At 39.6% G+C, this 20,175-nt stretch overlaps 1 protein-coding gene across 9 annotated transcripts in view; it reads left to right on the forward strand.

Moving 5' to 3' along the window:
* The window catches only part of INPP5B (inositol polyphosphate-5-phosphatase B), a 42,263-nt gene that overhangs the window by 12,597 nt on the left and 9,491 nt on the right, over positions 1 to 20,175 (forward strand). For all 9 annotated transcript variants that reach the window (XM_039850990.1, XM_039850995.1, XM_039850991.1 and 6 more), the window contains 7 exons: positions 11,904 to 12,000; positions 13,386 to 13,553; positions 14,408 to 14,509; positions 15,302 to 15,416; positions 15,772 to 15,888; positions 16,537 to 16,724; positions 18,211 to 18,322. In XM_039850990.1, coding sequence (XP_039706924.1) covers positions 11,904 to 12,000; positions 13,386 to 13,553; positions 14,408 to 14,509; positions 15,302 to 15,416; positions 15,772 to 15,888; positions 16,537 to 16,724; positions 18,211 to 18,322 — 899 coding nt within the window. The remainder of the gene's footprint in view (positions 1 to 11,903; positions 12,001 to 13,385; positions 13,554 to 14,407; positions 14,510 to 15,301; positions 15,417 to 15,771; positions 15,889 to 16,536; positions 16,725 to 18,210; positions 18,323 to 20,175) is intronic.

Here is a 20,175-nt window from a genome sequence, read left to right on the forward strand (position 1 = left end):
TTCTAGTCTTATCTGCCTTAATGCACCTTCATTTCCTCTGACTTCACACTTGACTGTTCATTATTTCTGGATAAGCCCTGTGCTTTTTCATCTCTTTGTTGACTGCTCATTCGGCTACATTTTTACAAGCTTGAACTTGCTTCTGGTAGCATTTTGCATCCTCTCTCCTCCCCAAATGTCAGACTAATGCCTTGTATATCAGTAGGTGCTCAGAAAATGTCTGTCTCCTTTTTGAAGCGTAGAGACCCTTAGAGCTTATAGCCTGAAGTGTTTTTGGCCTGCACAACTCTTGTCCCCTTCCTCTTTGAGCATGCTCTGCACTTCTCTCCCCTCTTCCTGGTTTGCTCCTGCTCACTTCTCTTTCAGCTTTATCATCAGACCACAGGAAGTTCACAGAAGGCCCGGTAAAGGGAGAGCCTAGAGGAAAAAGTCAAGTCATCTCTCCAGTAGCCTGTCACCACTACAACCTGTTGCTGGAACATAATTGCACTCACTGTTTTCCTTCTTGAAAGCTTAACTGATCATATTTAGTCCTTGCTAACCCACGTTGGATTTACACAGGGTGCACATTGGATTTTGAATCACAGGCTCAAAGGTTTGCAGGGCACAGGATGTGTTTTTAGAGATGTCTCTGCTCATTTTAAATGCCAAAGTCTATGGCACTTTTTTAGGCCATAAGATAATGGAAAATGTTAAAAAGAAAGAAAAATACCTAAGAATAATGGTTATTTGACTTTCAAGAAAGTAACAGAACTACTTGGGTTCGCAGCCCAAGTGGTTCCATTCTTTTTAATGCTGGGTGATCAGTGTTTTGGGCTTGTCTCAAGAGTTCCCTACCTTATGTCCTGTGAGCCATGTACTTAGCCCCGCTTTGTCATAAGAGTAAAATCCAAACTGTGCCATTTATCAGCTGTGTGTTCTTGGCAAGTTACTTAACCTCTCTGTGTTTATCTCCAGATCTGTAAAGTGCAGACAATGATAGCACCTACTTCATGGAATGGTTGTGAAGATTAAATATATGTAAAGTGATTAAAGCCATGCCCGCTGTGTAGAGAGCCTTAAATATTTACTGTTAGTATTATTCATGATAATGTTATTATCATTGTCAAAATGAACACAGCCTGACTTGGGTTCTGGGTAGTTGGATCTTGATCTGTTTATCTCCCCATGAATTGAACATATCTCTTGCTGGTATGTGTTGCCCTCTCTTAGACTAAGAGAGCACACAGCATGGTGTCACTAAGCATTGTCAATAGCATGGAACCAACCCACTGACTCTTGCCATTTTGAATTGTCAGTATTTTGCTCACGTGGTTTTGTAGTATTTTGTTCACAGTGTTCTGGAAATGGAATGCAAAGGCCAGTGACTGAGAAGATAGGCAGGGACACCTCCTCTTAGACCTGTTTTGTAATAGCTCAGGAAGGATAAGACATGATCCCCACCCAGCAATGGCAGCCACACACCCACATATCCTGTGGAGACCATGATGGTACTGCCTTGTTATCCAAACAGACTCAACACTTCTCTTCATATAGTACTTACCCCTAAGAGTTTAGAGTTTCATTGAGGATGTTGTGCTCATGTTTGCAAAAGGGGAGTCTGTGGAGTCAAGCAGATCTGAGTTTTAATTGTCCTTAGGCATGTCTGCTATCTGCTCTGGGCCTCAATAACCTTATTTATAAAATGAGGCCAACAATCAGAAATAAAACATGAAGCACTTGGCACAGTAGCTAGCTATTAAAGAGTACTAGGTAAATGGCGGTCATTATTATCAGAGCAGTGGGAGGTTAGTTAGGAGTGGTAGAGCAGAGAGGTTAGTTAGGAGTGGTAGAGCAGAGAGAAAAGAACAGAGAGAAAAGAGCAGAGAGAAAGAAAAGTTCTTGAATATCTGTTGTGTGCCAGGCATTGTGTTGGGCTCTTAATTCATTTAAATTTCATTTGTTTATTCTTTTGGTTCCTTTATAAGTTGGGTGGTGTTATCCTCATTTTACAAATGAGGAAACAAATTAAGTAATTTGCTTGAGATTTCATATGAGGTAGTGGATGCAGCCAGTAAAATTGTATTCCAAAGCCCAAAGCTTTTCCAAAACATTCTAATTTCTCTTAAAGTGCCAAACCAGTTACGTGGACAAGAAGGCCTACAGAATTCATAGAAATGACTGCCGAGGACTAGTGTAGTTGCAGAGTGCTTTGTGACAGAGGACACAGGAATTGAGGCTCGGCTTTGAAGAAGTGGCCAAAAAGTAGGAGAGACTTTATATGGAGGCAGGAGTGAGGGTGGCATGCATAGGGAACTGGTCTGTTTAGACTGGGCTTTTGTCTTTGGGTGGTGGATTGGTGAGATAGAGTAGGGCCAGTTTGCAAAGGGCCTCATATGCCAGTTCAGCCAGTTTGGATCTTAATGTTCAGGCAGTGGTGTTATACTGAAAGCTTTAGAGCAGGGAGAGATGAAGTCAGAGTTTAACCCGGCCAAGTCCAGAGACTGAATTGTAGGGAGAAGTTGGAAGACTTTTTGGTCGGGAGACTCTTGAGATAACAAGTGAGGAGAGGATGACCTGGAGGAAGGCAGCTGTGAGAATCAAGGGACCAGTGACTGACTGGATGACTGACTGGCTCTGGGGGCCCAAGGAGAGGGGTGAGTGAATGGCAGGATTGCACACCTGACTGACAGAGAAAATGATGGTACTGGTGATAGAAGGGAGAGCTCAGGGAAAGGGCCCAGAAGTCAGAGCACAGTTTTACCTGGAACCCACCCGTGCACACAACATCTTGTAGAAATGCCAGGGAAGCAGTTGAGGGACCTGAGTTCAGGCAGAGCCGGACAGCTTTGTTTAGAATTAACTGTGGCTGATGATTAATTTTTTAAAAATTTACTGGGGTGACATTCCTTAATAAAATTGTATAGATTTCAAGTGTACAGTTCTATAATACATCATCTGTATATTGCATTGTATGTTCACCACCCGAAGTCAAATCTCCTTCCATCACCGTATATATGACCCTCTTTACTGATGATTTTGTAAAAGATAAAAAACAAGATCTCAATCTGTACTGCCCAACATGGTAGCCACTAGCTACAGGTGGCTAGGTAAATAAAATTAAAAATTCAATTTCTGATTCACTCTAGCCACATTTTTAAGTGTTTAAGTGTGGCTAGTGGCTGCTATTTTGGGCAGTGCAGTTATAGAACATTTCTGTCATCACAGAAAGTTCTTTCATGCAGCACTGGTCTAGATCTTGGGAAGTACCTACAAATACCTAGAAGACCTGCGGGGTTGGGGGACAGTAAGAAGAGAAGACAGAAAGAGCAAATGAATTAAGAAATAATGTTGTTGCTTCTGAGACAATTTTCAAAAGAAATGGAGTATTTGGATTTTGGTTTGAATTTACTTTTTTTTCCCTATGTGATGTCATGTTTTAGAAAAATCCCAGACCCCAAATCAGTGTTAGGCCTAGCTATAAGACATTGAAACTGAGGCTTTGTCTCCTGACTTTGTTTTGTAGATCTGGGCCTTGGATAGGTCTAGTTTGGCTTCTAGGGCATCTTTCAGCCATGTAGTTTGAAAGCCTTGAGTTAACCATAGGAAAGGAAAACAGCAACCATATGAGGCAGATACTGTTATCTTTGTTCAGATGAGGAAGTAGAAGCTAAGAGAAGTTAGTTAACTTATTCAGGATCATACAGCTAGTAAGTGGCAAGGTCAGAAATGGAAACTAAGTCTGACTCTAAAACCTATGTGAGATTATATATACATAAAAAATCTTGTTTTAGCTAACTTAGAAAGTACCTGTAAGCAAAAAGAAAAATAAATCCTACCATTAGACTCCTATTGACAATTGATGTATACCCTTCCAGACTTTCCTACGTGTATATATAATTGTCTATATAAATATATACGTACGTTTGTAAACATGTGTTATATATATTCATAGACATTCACTCCAGTCCTTTCTGATACATTTAGATATGTCAGGCCATGCTGTTCATTACCATCCTCAATCTTTTATCAGCAGTTCTGAAGTTCTTAAAGCTCTGAAGACTGAAAAAATTTTTTTGTAAGTTTGGCCCAAGCTCAATTTGGCAGTAAGACTTGCTTGAATTGACACAAGACTATTTATAGGCTTTATTTATCATACTAAGTGTTACTACTCATAAATTGCAGTGTGGAAATATTAAAGTTTTGATTACTGGGTGTTGGCTCAGACTCTGCTGCAAATGTTGTATAATATATGGCATAAGCAATATATTATTTTTTCTAAAATCCCCCCAATTCTGAATCCCAAAATACACTTAGCCCCAAGGATTTCAGATAAGGGGTGGTGGTGAATCTGTATCAGGCTATACTGCTGCCTGGGCTCAGGAAGTAGCCCAAGGGTCATTGTTGTCTATCTAGTGAGGCATGTGAGAAGGATTTTGGTTCTGTAAGATATACAGTGCAATGCACAGAACTTGCAAGAAATACAGAACACTTCTGCACTTTTATACATTCAGATAAAGCTGCAGTTGTTATTATGGTTCACTTAGTAGGTGGGTCTCACAGGGAAGTGATTTCAATTGTAGGTGTGATAAGTGGTCATCAAGAAAGAAATCCAGAAGTGGCAGTGAGCTTCTCCCCTGTGGCTTTTTGCTCAATGTGTTTATTGACTGCTTGGTTTGTTCCATATATTGCGGTCAGTGGGGGCCACAGGAAAAAAACATCAGGCTCTGCTCCGAGAAGCTTGTGGTCTAGTTAAAGCGGTTAGACAAATAAAAAGAGTGAAACACAGGTACAGTTCCACTATGATAAATGCCTTGATAGAAGGAAGCACTGGGTATATGAGAATATAAGGAGAGGGCCAGAGAAGGCTTTTTGAAGGAGATGACTCTTGCACTAAATCTTGAAGGATGAGTTTGAAGTTTACCACATGAAGTTAGATTGAAGGATGGTTAAGATACATTCAGGATCAGGGATGGGGTAAGGAGGCAACATCTAAAAAGATAAATTGTTTTGGTGTGACTGGGTTGGGGGATGGGCAGGGGAGGTAGGAGTGGGTGGTGGGAGATGGGGCTGGAAAGGTAGTCTGGGGCTAAAAAGGCCCTTCTGTGTAATACTCAGACGTTGGGTTTTAGTCCGAAGGTGATGGAAGTTATTGTGGGATTTTATGCACAAGAATTACCTGCTCACATTTGTGTTTTCTTTTAGGTGTTGGCAGAATGGAGTAGAGGGCGTAAGAATGAAGGCAGGGAAATCACTGAGTGTGTGTTCCAGAAATATTCAGGGCCTAAGCTAAGTCATAGCAATAGGGTAGGGAAGAAGGTCGGGAATAAAAATATTTAGGAGAGAGGATTTTTAGGAATTAGTGACTGGACATGGGAAGAAGGGAAAAATCCCAGATGTCCCTTCTTAGTCTAAGTGACAAAGGATTGGTGGCCTGAGGTTGGAAAAAGGGCAGAGCGGGAGTGGGGAAGCAGGAGAGGAGGAAGGACAGGAAGCTGTGGCCAGAGAGGGAACCGTAGGACTGTGTGGTGGTAAATTTGGTGAAGAGCTGCTGACAGCCAGCTTCCGTGCCAGATTCAAGAGAGAAAAGATTCCGAGAAGACTGCCAGTGGCCGGAAATCCCCGAACCGTGCCTTAAAGTTTCCATACATAGAATTAGGAATGAAGATGTTCCAGTCCTTGCTGGACTGAGTCCTGAGGCAGACGATGATGAAATGTAGGTCTGCAAGGCGATTTTCCAGTCAGTACACTGCCTACTTATGGACCTAAGCTGAATCCACAGGGACAAACCACTTGTCCTTTCAGTCTGGCTGTTAGTAGGAACTCCTAAAAAAAAAAAAAAACCCAAGTCCCTAGTCCTTAGAAAGCACTGGCATGCAGAAACAGAGCTCTTATACCTCAATTCGCCTTTGTATATTTTAAAGCCCCATGAGGTATTTATATTAAAGTCTCTACTTTATAGGTGAAGAAACTAAGACTCAAAGAGAGGAAGTAACTTATCACACAGGAAAGTAATGGTAAAGCTAGACTTCAGCTTAAGTTTCCTGGTACTTTCACGCATTTAACACATTGCGAACGTACCGTGCAGCAGATGCCGTTCCAGGCCCCTAGGAAACAGCATATAGAAGTTAAAGTCCCTGCCTCATAGAGCTTACATTTTAGTGGAAATACCATCTAATAAACCAAGGAATACATGTAAGATATAACATCAAATAGCATTAATACTAAGAAGGAAAATGTGAACAGCAAGGTTGTGGTTCCCAAACTGTGTGCCGAAGCACCCTGGACTCCCCAATGAACTCAGAGGGACACTGTGGGACATTTAAAATTCTGAAGGTAAACACAGGTTACTTGACATCTTTTGCAACACAAGACAGACTTCTAGCTTGAAGTCATAAACAGTTTCAACTTTAGATGGTGCTGCATTCCTTTTGATGACATCATACCTTTATGAAGCTGGATTTTTGGTGGCTGCTGTGGTTAAAAACAAGTACCATGCAAAAATCAACATGGAACATTGTGTGTTCTCCACTCTGATTCCAAGGTTTGAGAAGTTGCGTGATACCCAACATCTCGTTAGTAAGTAGGTGTGTTCATTCAAAATGAAATAGAAATACTACTTTTTTTCTATTTACGTGTATTATTATTTTTGAATTAGTACTAAGTTATTAGGGCTTAGATACTTAGTAATTTAATTGGCCCTATCTACTGAAACAGAACTATTAGTTATTTCTTTTGGCCTGGGGCACTTTGAAAAAAATCATTGAGACAGTAAGGTGCTGTGGACCAAGAAAGTTCAGGAACCTGTGGAATCAGGGGATAGAGTGATATGGGACAGTTGGGCCTGCTTAGATGGGGTGTCAGAGAGAGCTTCTGACATTTAAGCAGGGACCTGAATGAAATGGAGTGAGCAATATGGAGATCTGGAGGAAAAACATTCCAGGCAGAGGGACCAGCAAGAGCAAAGTCCCTGAGTTGGGAGTGAGCTTGACATGTTGCAGGAACAGCAAAAAAAGAAATGTGCCAAGATCAAACTGAGTGATGTAGAGCATAGAGCAAGGTAGGGGAGGCCGGAGAGGTGTGGAGGCCAAGTTAGGTAAGGCTGCATCAACTCTCTTCAGGGGATTGGGTCCCATTCTGACTGCCTGGGAGCTATTTGAAAGTTTTAAGCAGGGAAGTTATTTCATCTGATGTAGTGATAAACTTTCTTTTTTTTCCAAGTTCACTGTAGCTGCTGTTTGAAAAACTAACCATAAGAGTGTAAGCACAGAAGCTCAGCAACAGTTAGGAATCTGCCATCTTAGTCTTAGTGAGAACTTCCAGAGAGAGAGAGAGAGAGAGAGAGATATAATATATATATAATATATATATATATTTATATATATTAGGTATATATATAATATATATATAACATATACATATTTATATATATAACATATATATATTTATATATATATTGTGTATATATATAAATCAAGGGTTGCCTCACCTAAAAATATATATACCTTTTTTGTTTTAAGTATTATTTTAGAACAGTTTTAGGTTTTCAGAAAAATTGTGAATATAGTACAAAGAGATCCCATATATCCCACATTCAGTTTCCCGTATTATTATCTTACATTAGTTATGGCACATTTTTCACAATTAATGAACCAATATCGGTACATTATTATTAACTGAAGTTTATATTTTATCCAGATTTCCTTTGTTTTTACCTTATGTCCTTTTTCTGTTCTAGAGTCTCACCTAGGGTACTACATTACATTTAGTCATCATGTCTCCTTAGGCTTCTCTAGGCTGTGACTATTTCTCAGACTTTCCTTGTTTTTGATGACCTTGACAGTTTTGAGGAGTTCTGGTTAGGTGTTTTGTAGAATGCCCTTCAATTTGGATTTGTCTAGTATTTTTCTCACGAGTAGATTGGGGTTGTAGGTTTGGGGAGGGAGACAACAGAAGTGAAATATTATCCTGATCACATCCTGTAAGGTGTGCTATCAATAGGACTCATCACTGTTGGTGTGAACCTTAACCACCTGGTTGAAATGTGCTGGTCAGGTTTCTCCACCGTAGTTAGCCTTTTGCCCCCTTTCGAAACTGTCACTGTGTGCAGCCCATACATAAGGAGTGGGGAGTTGCATTTCACCTCCTTGAAGGAAGGATATTTACCTAAATTATTTGTAATTCATCATAGATTTGTCTCCTCTTTTTTATTCAATTATTTATATCATTATGGACTGATGAATATTTATTTTGTACTTTAAATTATAATCTAGTACTACTTTATTTTGTTGCTCAAATTGTTCCAGCCGTGGCCATTGGAGCTCTTTCAGTTGGCTCCAGTGTCCCTCTGATATAATCTCATCATTGTGGGGTTTTTTGTTTTTGTTTTTTTGAGCACTTTTTTGTTTTCTGGTACTACAAACTGCTTCAGGCTCATCTTTTATATTTCTTGCCCCATTCCTGGCATAACCATAGCTCAAGGAGCCTCGGCTCCTTATGTTGGAAAATAGTATTAGAAACAAAGACCTGGGCATTAAGTGTGGCCATTACTACTGGTGTGTTCTTGGCTTCTAGTCCTCTTAGCTGATAAAGTAAGGAAATACAAGTGCATGTATTTACCTGTGTCTGTGTGTGTATATTTCTATATGTAACCATCTCTATTTATATTAAGGTAAACAAGAGTTTATATTAATATCTCCAACATTATCTAGTCCATTACCATGTGCATCCTAGCTGCTGCTTCTTGCTTATCTGGAACCTCCCACCCCAACAGTGAGAAATCTGGCTCCCGCAATCCACCACCCATTTACTTAATTGTTCAGTTCCAGTGTACATGTATAGTGGTGTCAGAATTGTTAACCTACAGCATCGTCAGCTAGAATGCAGTGCCTTTCGCTTTTAGTCTTAGACTCCACTCATTTTGGAAGTTACTTAGGTAAACATTTTTTCTTCTACCCCCTTCAGTGAGGTTGTTTCATACATTTACAATATAGTTAGATTCCAGGATCCCCTGACCTCAGAAATGAATTTTAAAGATTTTCATTAATATTCATTTATGTTTACTCTTTGTACTGTAAAGTTCTATGGGTTTTGAAACAGACAGAGCATATCATGTATCCACCATTACAGTTTCTTACACAATAGTTTCATTGCCCTAAAAAGTCCTCTGTGCTTCACTTATTTAATCCCCTCCCCCCAACCCCTGGCAACCATGGATCTGTTTACCATCTTTATAGTTTTGCCTTATCCAGAGTGTTATATAATTGGCATCATATAGTATTTAGCCTTTTTAGACTGCCTTTTTTCACTTAGCAATATGCATTTAATTTGCATTCACATCTTTTTGTGGCTTGATAACTCATTCTTTTTTATTGGTAAATAATATTTCATTATATGAATGTACCACGGCTTGTTTACCCAGTCACCTGTTGAAGGACATCTTGGTTGCTTCCAGTTTTTGATGATTATGAATAAAGCTGTTATAAATATTTGCTTGCAAGTTTTAATATGGACATAAATTTTCAAATAAGTAAATACATTGGAATGTGATTGCTGGGTCATATGGTAAGACTATGTTTAGCTTTGTAAGAAACTGCCAAAATACCAAATTGCTATACCATTTTCCATTCCTACAATTAGTGAATGAGAGTTACTGTTGCTCCACATCTTTGCCCGCAATTGGTATTGTCAGTTTTTAAAATTTTAACCATTCTAATAGGTGTCCCTGTATGCCATTCACTAACTCAAATACCTTGGCTCTCAAAGCTTGAGAGTAAAGCAAGAGAGGTAGAATCCAGCAGGGATTTGGTTTCTAGAAATAATGAACTAACCTTGGGGTCATAGAAGTCTAGAAACAACCAATTCTAGTTTTCCCTCTATTTATTTATTTTTTGTATGCTGAAGACAATGAGAAGATGACCTGAAACATTCCAAAAGAATACTGATGGTATATATTTATATATAAGGCACATAAGGGATCCATGTTCATCCAGTATTTTCTGTTGAAATGTTGAGGGATCATAATGTGCTAGCTGGTATGCTGGATGATGGTGATGCAGTGATGAATAAATCAGATGTAGTGTTGTTATCAATAAGCTTACAGTCTAAGTGGGGAGACAGACAGTTACAATACACAGCCTTCAAGGCTATGTACGATGGGAGAGGTACAGGGAGCTATGGGAACACTGGTGTCAGGGCATCTGACCAGTCTAGGAGGGGTCACAGAGGCTTCTTAGAAGAAGTGACTTCTAAGATGTGGCCTACAATGGGGGCCAAATCTAGCCTGTTACTGGCTTTTGTACAGCCTGTGAACTAAGACTAGTTTTTATATTTTATAATGTTTGAAAAGAATCGAAAGAGAATAATATTTTGTGACATGTGAAGATTATATAATATTCAATTTTCAGTGACCATAAAATGAAGTTTTATTGGAATACAGCCACGCTCATGGCTGCTTTTGCATTATTATAGCAGAGTTGAATAGTTGTGACTGAGACTATATGATTGGCAAAGTCTAAGACATCTACTCTCTCTGATCCTGCACAGAAAGTTTGTTGACCCCGGCCACAGCATGGGTAGAAGTCCACTGTGTAAAGCAGAGTAAGGAAGAAGGAAGTTGATTTCTAATGAGATCTTCGTATAATTGTAGTAACTTTAATATATTTTGAATATGGTGTTCAAGGAGGTAGGGGGCCAGAGGTGGGCAGGATTCTGACGGGGAAGAGACCTGGTACCCATATTAAAGGGTCAGAATTTATCCCATAGGGAGCTTTTAAAAGGTTTTCAGAGGTACAATCAGATTTCCTTTTTCAAAAAATCCTCTGGCCACAGCGTAGAGATTGAGTTAGAGAGAGTAGAGTGAGAACGGAGGCAGGGAGACTAGTTGAGGTTTTTGAAGTCATTCTAGGGAGATGTTGGTAACCTGGACTAGTATAGTGACATTGGGGATAGGAATATATTGATTTGAGAGGCATTTAGGAAGCAAAATTGAAAGGCCTTAGTGATTCATTGGAGGCATTGAAATGTAATTATTTTCATGTTTAAATGATGGTGTTTTCTTTTCAACTCCAAAGTTTTTTCGTTTGTTCTGGATCATGTGAATGCATGGTTGAAAAGTCCATGTTAAATAATAGACTTCAGAGCAAAATTCTTTAGTGATGTTTCATGCCTCTTGGTGCTCCTTCTAACTTGTAAATTGAAGAAGCATTTCTCTGTGGTCTCTTCATGCTGTTCCTTGTTGACAAGAGATCTGGCTTTTAAGGAACAGAGAAGTTATTGGCAGATTAATTTTCCTTTTTGGTTTTATCTTGATCTGACAGGTTTTCAAGGCAATTAGTTGGCAATGACAAGCGCTTCTCATTCTCTAAAGCACTTAGACCCTTTCTAGTTTTATTTCTCTGACTCTTGCCTTTTTTATCCTTGGAATTGAAGTCTCACTTGCAGTAAATGGTAATCAGATCACTATCTTATATTTTATATGTTGTGTGGCTTTCGAAGTGCTTACTCACATGCCAACCATTTGATCCCTACAATAAACCTGTGAGGAAGGCAGGACAGGTCAAATTACTATGCTTAGGAGAGGGTAGATGACTTGCCCCAAATCAAAGGCCAATACATAATAGAGCTGGTGATAGAACTTAGGTCTAAAGCAGATTTCATAGCTTTATTCTTTCTATAATGCACTCTGTCTCCATGAAAAGGGAGTCAGACTCACTGTGAGAGTTAAGACAGTAAAGACATCCAGATGAAATATTTTTTTTCTTCTTGTACCCTCTGTTGGAGCTTCACTCAGACACCAACATAGCCCTTTCCTATGCTTTGGGCAATGAATGGACTGCCACGAATTCATAGTATGATTTGAGAAGCTGTGGTCTGTATATTAAAGTGTATGTAAGTATGTTTGCTTTCTTTTCCCCTCCCCTTAGGTGGTTCTCAGTCTGACAATTTGAGGCCAGACGGGAAAGGCCTGCTTGTGGACCAAAGCTTCCGGGGTCAGGATAAGCCAGAAAGCTTGCTCACAAGGTAAAGCAGCTCTTCCTTCATTTGCACCTCTTAGGACCGAGGTTTTCCTCATTATAGAACTGAAACCATTAGGGTGCATGTCAGTCGTCCCAGGATAGACGGCCTAAGAAAACTTGGATAGTTAATGAGCACCTACAGTGTATGCCAGGCACCATGCACTTACACAGATTACCTTATTTTAACCTGCGAGTAGATACTATTATTTTTTCTGTTTTACAGCTAAGGAAACAGGTGAAGAAGAAAGGTTGTATAGCTCACCCAAGGTCCAGAACTAGCAGGTAGCAGATCTAGAATTTGAAACTGGCAGTCTAACCTTACCTTAGAAATGTAGGAGATTAGATATGTTTTGATTTCTCCCTCCCATTCTTTTAGGAGTTTTCTGACTCTGAAGACACTTTTATTCATTTTCATTTACTCTTTTTTTAAACTGAGGTACTGTTATATTTCGTCTGTACTCCAGTGCCCTCTACTGATCATAGCTAGAATCATTTGGTCAAGATAAAAATATTCCCCTATTTGTGTTAATATTTTAATTATGCACTTAAGCAGCAGTGAATAATCTCTGAACCTTAAATGTAGCTAGACCCATCATTCTCAGCTAACTTTTGAGCGTTCTTGGTATACATAGATACATTTTTACTTAGCTTTAATTAGTATATACATAACAGTGATAGTATCAAACATTTATTTGGCATTTATTCAGTGTCAGAACTTACTTCAAGTGCCAGTTACTTCAGTATATCTTCATTAAATAATCTTTAAATAATCAACAAAGGCTTCTTGAGCTATTAGGATTCTGTTAAGTAAATATGTCAAATTTTGCTTAACTGTTAATGTTGGCATTCAAATAATTTTTAATATGACTATTAAAACTACACAAATAATAATGAAATACAAATTTTCATCGCTTTTTTATTTTGGATTATTCCTGTGGAATAGAGATAAAGTAGAATTATCAAGTCAAAGGATCTGGATAGTTTTATCGTGTTGTTATGTGAGGCAATAGGGTCCAGAAAGAGCACTGTCAAATCTGGGTTCTAATCTGTACTCTGCTACCATCCAGCTGGTTGAATCATTGATGATGCCGGGTCTCATTTTTGTCATTTGAAAAATGAAGGGATTGGATTAGATTAGATTCAAAGTCCCCTTCTGTGAATTTATTATCAGATCTCTGGACCAGTGTACTATACAATCAACAACATATAAGTTGACTTAATTCCACATAGAAGTACTATTATTTTAGCAAATAACTTTTACTTTAGCCTTCTTTAGTCTTCTGTGACTCAGATGCTTGCGTGTGGAAACTTCTAGTTTTATATTTATGTATTTTGTCATGGAAGTCTCATCAAAATATGATAAATTTGTTTTTGTTTTTGTTTTTCTAGACAGAATAAATCCAAGTCTGAAATTACCGACATGGTTCGCTCATCTACTATCACAGTATCAGACAAGGCTCATATTTTATCAATGCAGAAGTTTGGACTGAGAGATACAATAGTGAAATTACGTCTAGTGCAGAAAGAAGAGGATTATACCTATATCCAGAACTTCAGGTAACTAACTGGGTCTTAGGCTGTTCTCAAAACAAAATGATCATTCAGCTCTCTGAAGTTTAAGCACTTCTCCCTATTCTCTGGATTTGGAAGCAAATCCTACCACAGAATCTCTCTCATCATTTCCTAAATGAGTGATTCCTTTCACTCTTCATTAGTAGGCATTTATTTTTTGCCTTTTCTGGCCAGGCACTGTGGTAGGCATGGTGAAGTGGGAGTGACACAACTTGCAAATAGTTTCAGAAATATTTGAAGAGCTATATGGGTACAGAAGAAGGAATGATATCTTGATTTTTGTGTATCCTATCATCATTCTAGGCCTTTGAAGAAAGTCATTTAAATCGAAGTTAGTAAAATGAAGTTAGTGTTTGGTGATCTTTTTAGACAGAAAGTTAAATGAATAAAAGTTGCAGGATTCTGCTAGATCTTCTTAAATCATTGCGCTGTGACTATAAGACAAAGTGACATTAATTCGAGGGATAGAAATAGTCAATTATGGTAAACAGTGCTGTTACTTTCCTTCTGGAAGTAATCACCAAGGTACTTTTCATTTTTTTCATTTCCGAAGCATACATAGGGTAAATTGTTTTGTGGATTATGGCTCTCTAATGGTTATTAAAGCTAAGTAGGAATGTTCAGAGTAGACCTATAGTGTTTAAAGTTATCACAAAAGCAGCAAATACCACGACAGACTGCAAGTCACCCCTTGGTGCTACAATCCTCAGTCTAGATTAGATGTGACATTTCTTATGTTTTAAAACTCCACTCCAGAGAGACTAAAACCAGCATAAAATACTTTCTCCTGTCATTTCCTTAGTCCTCCCGAGTGACTGATTGATTCTCTTTGGTGACAGGTTTTTTGTGGGAACATACAATGTCAATGGACAGTCCCCCAAAGAATGCCTCCAGCCCTGGCTAAGCCATGGTATCCAGGCCCCAGATGTATACTGTGTAGGGTGAGTGCTTCTCTTCCAGTAGCCTCTACATCCTCAGGAGTGTATAGCCGTGGTTGAAGGGATGGGGGCAGCAATATACGCCTGAGTCTTCACAGCAGGTGAAGGAATTGAAAAATAACATGTGCTTAATAATAGCAGCTTTTCTGTTTGATGTTCTTCCTCTTAGTAAATAAATTTCTGGCAGTATAAAAGTGATGTGCTTGGCATTTAAATGCTAATATTTATTTTTTAGTGCAGTCTTCTGTTAATATCACTGCACCTTGAACTGACTTTCATTGCTTAGACTTTTAATACTTTGTTGGTCACGAAACAAAATTATCTTTTGCCAGAGAAGAAAGTTAGCTTTTAAAAAAAAAGCCCCATCAGTCAGTTCTTTTTGTTTCACACTTACTATCTTCCTACCACTATACTGGGTACAACCGATGGGGAGAGGGCAGTAAAGAAGCTGGTATGATAAAGTGGAAAGGACTTAGAATTGGAATTTATACAGACCTAGGTTTGAACCCATTTGCCACTGAGTGCTTGTATGAGCTAGTGAACTCAGATGTAAAATGCAGATGCTTCCAACTGCTTCATAGGCTGGTTATGAAGAAGAAATGGGCTGCTACTTGTGAAAGCACTGGTAAGTTCCTTAGCATTTAGACCGTTGGCTCTAAGTGTTTTGTTTTTCTTTCCTCTTGAGGGTCCCGCAGTTAGCTAGAAGCTAGGATTTATGCACCTAAACCAATCTGAGAATGTGTCATCTTGTACATTATCTTTCTCTACTGTCTGACTGATTGCTTCTCCTAATAGATTCCAGGAGCTCGATCTGAGCAAAGAGGCCTTTTTCTTCCATGATACCCCAAAGGAGGAAGAGTGGTTTAAAGCTGTATCAGAGAGCCTTCATCCAGATGCCAAGTATGCAAAGGTAAGAGAGGAGTCAGGGACCTTTGAATTTTAGGTTGCCACGAAGGGAAATTCTAAGACAGTATTTCACTTTTTTTTATAAGCTAGTCCTAATTATCCTGCTATTTTCAGTTCCAGGTGCTCCAGAAGAGGCACCTATGGGTGGGAAAGATGCAGGCTGGCACTAGTAGGCTGTTTAGGTTATCATGTAGCAAGCTCAGTGAGTTGAACAGGTGATTATCCTGGGCCCTCGTGTAGAGAGGGAGATGTGGTAACACTGTCAGCCAGCTCTGAGACCACTTTTTCTTTGGGACAGTTATTCCTGTTCTCACCTTCTATTTAATGTCATGACGTGAATGTTTGGCTCTGTTTTCCAGGTGAAGCTCATCCGACTGGTTGGGATTATGCTGCTGCTATATGTCAAACAGGAGCATGCAGCGCACATCTCAGAAGTGGAAGCTGAGACTGTGGGGACAGGCATCATGGGGAGGATGGTGAGTTCTTGGTTGGTATGTTTGGCACAGCGAGGCCCTTGGTCTCTAAGGTTTTAACTCTGCTTCTCATAGTGCTGTACTGCATGCATCCCCGTTTGTGGGTGCTGGTCTTACAAGCTGAATTTTACCCTTAATCAGGACTAGATCGAGCAGACCATTTATAAATCATATTTTGGTGACTGGATGGCTGATTCGCCCTGCTAGCATATATCCTCATGTTCATGCCACCTAGAGCCTCTAGTCGAACCTCCTGTCTAATCCATGAATGAGGTTGCAGAAGCTATGTTAGGTCACCAAGAAAAAGAAAGAATACTGATAATAGGTTTGCAAATTCCTCTTCTTCTTGAGGCTATTAAAGTCCTACTTTTAGGTTCTACTGCAAGACCTCAGCTTCCTGTGGAGAAGGGAAAGCATGTGGTTTACCTGTGATTTAGTGAAAAGTGGACTCAGCTTTGCCATGGACTAGCTGGTCATTCTGCCTCTTGGATTTGCTTTCTTACTTGTAAAGTACAGACAATAACATTGCTTTACTTATCTCACAGGATTATCGTGAAGACTAATTAAGAGAAAACATTTAGAAAGTTTGTGGGTTTAAAACGACTAACACAATTATGTTGTGAAATGGATTTTTTGGGCTCCTTTTCATAGGGTAACAAAGGAGGAGTGGCGATCAGGTTCCAGTTCCACAATACCAGCATCTGCATTGTGAATTCTCACTTGGCAGCCCACACAGAAGAGTATGAGAGGAGGAACCAGGACTATAAAGACATTTGCTCTCGAATGCAGTTTTGTCAGGTTGACCCCAGCCTTCCTCCTCTCACCATCAGCAAGCACGAGTGAGTCTGGGTTTCTTCCCTAAACAGTTCACCGGAGTTGTGGGCTCTCTACTTTGTGAGGGAGGTAACTGGGGGCGGCTTCCCACTGCTGGAGTGGGAACTCTAGCCAGCTCTGGGCCACATGTGGATTATGTCCCTTGGAAATACTTAATTTCCTAACTTATCATATGGCAGACCTCTAGGATCGTTCTTGAATCACTTGTCCCTGGAAAATACATAAGATTTATTTTAATATGGGTTCGCCTTGGTACAATATCATGAGGAAAGCAACCAGAGAGCAAGCATCTCAAACCCAGGTTTTAGAAGTATGTTTTAGGATTTTATACGTCTTTTCTTAACAAAAGCATATGTAATGGAGAATGCCTTTGTCTGCTTTCACTTAGTCTTTCATACCTCTTGATTCAACTTTATAAAGCTATAGTTGCAGCTGTTTGGAGCATCTTGTGCTAATTTTGGTCTATTCTCTTTATCTCTAAAAACTTCCTATATGTCTAAATTCAAGGCATTAGAATTTTACTTGACAGTAACACTTGAAGCTTGTGTCACATTTTTATGAAGAGGAAGAAAGCACTTGGGCCACGATGTCTGCCAGGGAGTATACAGAGTCAAGCCTCTCATCCTGCCTGCTGCCATGGTGGAACTGTCTTGAGCTCACTGGTATTCTGGAAGCTTACAGGATGGCTTTCCTTCTCCAGGGAACCTAGCAGGGAGTGTGTCTTCCATTCTGCTGAACTTGCAGCATCCTAGTTTGTAAGGTTGCGGCTTGCATGTTGGTTTGTCTGCTTTTAGCTTGTGGATGCATTTATTTTGATGCTTGTACTGCTATGTAGATTCTCTTAATGACTTTGTTGTTGGCTTCTGATAGAGCAATATTGGACTTTATGAGATGTGTGATGTCATCTAGGAGCATTCAGTTATCTTTCTCTCAAAGTATCCGGTATAATAAAACACCTGTCATTGCAAAAAGAGCCAGCCGATGCCATGGTGGTGGTTAAACCCAGACTCCACTGTAAAGGTTGAGCTTTGTTTCAAAAGAACTCAGCTCTAAAAACAAAGGCTGAGAGTATGTTTTGTGGACTGGAGTATGCATGAAGGCAGAGGCAACATCATGGCATCATCCACTTTGGGGTCCCTGGCTTATTGATATGGCTCCTAATACTTGATTTTTTTGCCTCTTCCCAGACACGAAGTAAAAATTGTCTTTCTTTTAGACTTTATTAGACTATCTTTCCAACCATACAAGAATAAAATAGTCAAGGAGGACTCAAGGTGATTTATAATGAACTTGGACCAAAGTAATTGAGTAACCAGCGTGTGAGACGTGGTATTAAATGGGATAACAAAAAAAAATTTTCTGAGCCGCTGAGTCACTTTCCCACCCAGCTCCCCAGAGTCTAAGCCTCAGGGTCCTTTTGTGAGAAGCCCACTGTATAAGACAGGTGAAGTTCCTACTAAACCCTGTGACCTTTGTGCTCTGTCCTCACAGTGTGATCTTGTGGCTGGGGGACCTCAACTATAGGATAGAAGAACTGGATGTGGAAAAAGTGAAAAAGCTCATCGAAGAGAAGGCCTTTCAAACCCTGTATGCATATGACCAGGTACGGATGGCTGGCCGCTTGCACCCTTTCAGGCGGCTTTCCTCACACTGTAAGGGCACAGAAAAGCCTGGCTCCCCAACTCTCAGCCTCTTCTGCTTCAGCTTGGGAGGTTTCCCTGAGGAGCTAATGTCCAGCCAAGTCTTTCTTTCACCTGCATCTCCCTCTTCCATAGTTGTCTCCCCGTCGGCTTGTCCCTTGAGGTACCTAGTCTCTCTTGGGAGCTAGAGCGTGCTCTCTTTCTGTCTCTCTCTCTCTCCCCTGTCTCTGTGTGCTCATTTATTCATTCAAGTTAGGACTAAATGGGTACCCAACTTCTTATGAAAGAAATACTCGGTATATCGAAAACGATTTACTAATTTTTTGGACGTGCCTTTCGTTCTCTTCTCCATCTCCTCCTCAGACTTGTCCGATGTGAATACAACTCTTTTTTCCCCAAGTGCCTTTCTTTCCTTCCGGTGGGAATCAGTTCCGTAACCTTTATTTTTTCCGCCATTCTTTGGGTTAGTGTTTCTGTCTCAGAGTGTTCACAGGACAAGAGAAATCTGTTTCTGACTCTCTTCGGGCTACTCCTCAATAGATTTAAAACCTGTTCAAGTTGTAGGAATTGTTCAGAATGTTAAAGTCCTTTTTCTTTTTAGTCTGCACCCCCCTTTAAGAACCTTAGTATTTATTAGTTAAAATCTTTCTGATATCTTTTTTCCCCTAGTGCACATCAACTGAAGGAAAAAGACCCTCAACTTTGTTATATCCTTCATCATGAATAATCTCTTTATTAACCCATTTGTTTTCTTTAGCCCTTTTCCTTGGTAAATTCCCTTTAATCCCCATTTTAGCATTAACCTAGTTTGTTCTGTAACTATCTATTATTGCCTCTGTATTCTGAACTGAGGCATTCTAATTTCTCAGGGAGTTTAATACTTATCTCCTCTTGCCTTCTTTTCTGGTCTGTTCTTAACTAATTTTACCTGTTTTGTATGTTTTCTGCTTTCCAGATGGTTTTAAGGTCTATATATACCCATTCAAGAAGCATCAGCTTACATTAATACCTACATTTTTATTATTTCCTCTTGCTTTTTCTTTAATAGTTTATATTAGGAATCCACATTTTGGCAACTGTCTTCAGTGTTAGATCTGACAGTTCTTCACCAGTCCACTTAGTACCAATCTGGGTGCTCTGGGGTGAGGAGGGGATGGTTTTTATCTCTTGCTGAGAGTGTGATCTGAAAGGTGCTCCTACAATTAGTGCACTAGGAAGGATACTAGCTATTATCAAATGTGTCAAGCACTGTTCTAAATTGACAGTTCACCTTTCTAACAGTCCTGTGAGGCAGATTCTATTATAAATCCAAAATTTACAGATAGGGAAACCAAAGCACACAGCTTCCTTTAGTTTATGTAATTAATTGAACAAGCTCCTTTTTAAAGTGGTTTTAATTTAAATTTAATTCATAATTGTTTTGGTGTACTTCTACTATATATTTCTACATATGTGGAAGTTCCCCTTGCTTTTTGGACTGTATCTTTCCAGATCTTTTCTGTGCAGTTTTATTTCTGGAACAACTGTGCTACACAGATGAAGTGTTATATACCTGGAAGGGAAAACTCTATGTCTGTTGCTATCTAATCCTCCTAGGGACATCTCAGTAAGATGGTACTCAGGCCCCTTGGATGCAGGTAACTCTTATGAAAGAGGCTTAGAAACTGTTTAACAGGCGAAGGAATAGTCTGCTTGTTCCTCTTCCTAGAAGTTAGTTAACTCAAAATCTTGTAGCTCAGCTTTCTCGTGGGTCTTTCCCTTTGGGTTAGGGTTTGAATTTCAAATTGATTTCCTTTCCTTTGCTAATTCAAGTTTT

The sequence above is a fragment of the Pteropus medius genome, unplaced genomic scaffold (genome assembly GCF_902729225.1).
Source record: "Pteropus medius unplaced genomic scaffold, Ma_sr-lr_union100, whole genome shotgun sequence".
Classification (NCBI taxonomy): Eukaryota; Metazoa; Chordata; class Mammalia; order Chiroptera; family Pteropodidae; genus Pteropus; species Pteropus medius.